The sequence below is a fragment of the Sinocyclocheilus grahami genome, unplaced genomic scaffold (assembly GCF_001515645.1).
Source record: "Sinocyclocheilus grahami isolate Dianchi unplaced genomic scaffold, SAMN03320097.WGS_v1.1 scaffold623.1, whole genome shotgun sequence".
Taxonomy (NCBI): Eukaryota; Metazoa; Chordata; class Actinopteri; order Cypriniformes; family Cyprinidae; genus Sinocyclocheilus; species Sinocyclocheilus grahami.
In genome coordinates, this window is record NW_015505802.1 from 157,358 (window position 1) to 159,028 (window position 1,671).

The 1,671-nt window shown below is 40.1% G+C and overlaps 1 protein-coding gene across 4 annotated transcripts in view; it reads left to right on the forward strand.

The window, feature by feature from the left end:
• The window catches only part of LOC107557901 (1-phosphatidylinositol 4,5-bisphosphate phosphodiesterase beta-4-like), a 50,865-nt gene that overhangs the window by 14,902 nt on the left and 34,292 nt on the right, over positions 1-1,671 (forward strand). For all 4 annotated transcript variants that reach the window (XM_016241478.1, XM_016241477.1, XM_016241479.1 and 1 more), the window contains one exon: positions 1,427-1,511. In XM_016241478.1, the coding sequence (XP_016096964.1) occupies positions 1,427-1,511 (85 nt within the window). The remainder of the gene's footprint in view (positions 1-1,426; positions 1,512-1,671) is intronic.

The following is a 1,671-nucleotide window of genomic DNA, read 5'->3' on the forward strand; positions in this document are numbered from 1 at the left end:
CAGTGTTGGGATAAGACCCCTTTAAAAGTAATGCATTACAATATTGCGTTACTCCCTAAAAAAGTAACTAATTATGTTACTTACCTTTTATGGAAAGTAATGCGTTGTTACTTTTTAAATCTGGGCAGGGCTTGTTTGCTTGTTTTTAATATAAGAAGTTCTTCTTTCACAAATGTAAAGTCCTCTCACAGCAGAAGTGAAGTGAATGCGTCTCAGGCTGAAGGAAATGTAAATTCTGGTCTGTACAGTAGAGGGCGCCGCTCAAACACATCTCATGAAGAATATGACGCAGCAGAAGAACGTTCAACACTATTCAGCAATAACTAAAATCAAAGTTGAATTTTATTTTTGCTTAGTATTGGATCATAGAAGGTTAGCGGGAAAGACACTGGTTGATAAAATAGGATTAAATACATAAATGATATTTGTGTAATGTAACGTATTGAATTATTGCAGGTTTGCATCATATTGTGAGTTTGTATTGATTGTGAGGAGCACTGAATGTGTTTGTGTGCAGTGAGATGAGTAAACACATGTTGATATCTAGTCTAGAGCTACAGTAAGATCATGTTCACACACAACACTCTGCACTCACTCCTGATTTCTGTCTCCATGGCAACACCAGAGCTGTCACTCAACACACGGAAACTAAGTAACTGGAGCTATTATTTGAAAAAGTAACTCCGATATTTCCTTCTAAAGTAAAAAGTAATGTGTTACCATCAACACTGTTTTGGACATTCTTGTTTGATGTATTTTCAGGTTTTGAGGTAATTGATCAGTCATTATCTACAGTTACTTTTAGTCATTTAGCAGAAGCTTTTGTCCAAAGCGACTTACAATTGGGAATACATCAAGCGATTCATCTTAAAGAGGCAAACAGACACAGAAAGTGCTCGTCTCAGGCATTGTTCAAATCAGTACAAGCTAGAAAGAGAAGGAATAAATAAAGACAAAGACAAAGTTTTAAAAAAAATTTTTTATTTAGGATGTAGTAAAGTAGCGTCGAAAGAGATGAGTTTTCAGCTGTCGCTTGAACATTGTCAGGGATTCAGCATTCCGGATAGGGGTGGGAAGATTGCTCCACCAGCCGGGAGTGGTGAACGAGAATGTTCTGGAAAGTGATTTTGAGCCTCTCTGTGATGGTACCACGAGGCGTCGCTCACTAGCAGATCTCAGACTTCTGGAGGGGATGTAGATTCGTAGTAGTGAGTGGAAGTAGGCGGGTGCTGAGCCTGTGGCTGTTCTATATGCAAGCATCAATGTCTTGAACTTGATGCGAGCCGCAACCGGTAGCCAGTGCAAGGAGATAAAGAGAGGTGTAACATGGGCTCTTTTGGGCTCTTTGAAGACCAGTCGTGCAGCTGCATAATATATATAAATGTATTCATGATATATGAGTGTCTGTTGTGTTGTTTTATTTCAGAGAGGAACATCCATCACAACATGTCGTCCTTCAACGAGTCTGTGGGTTTGGGCTATCTGAAGACGAACGCCATTGAGTTTGTGAAGTATCCTTTGACAGCTGCGCACGATTACCCATCAGCCCTCAAACACAGCAGCACTGATTTAAATGATGCTGAGATCACACTCTAGTCCGTGAACACAAGATCCATCCTTCAAACGTGTGTGTGTGTGTGTGTGTGTGTGTGTGTGTGTGTGTGTGTGTGT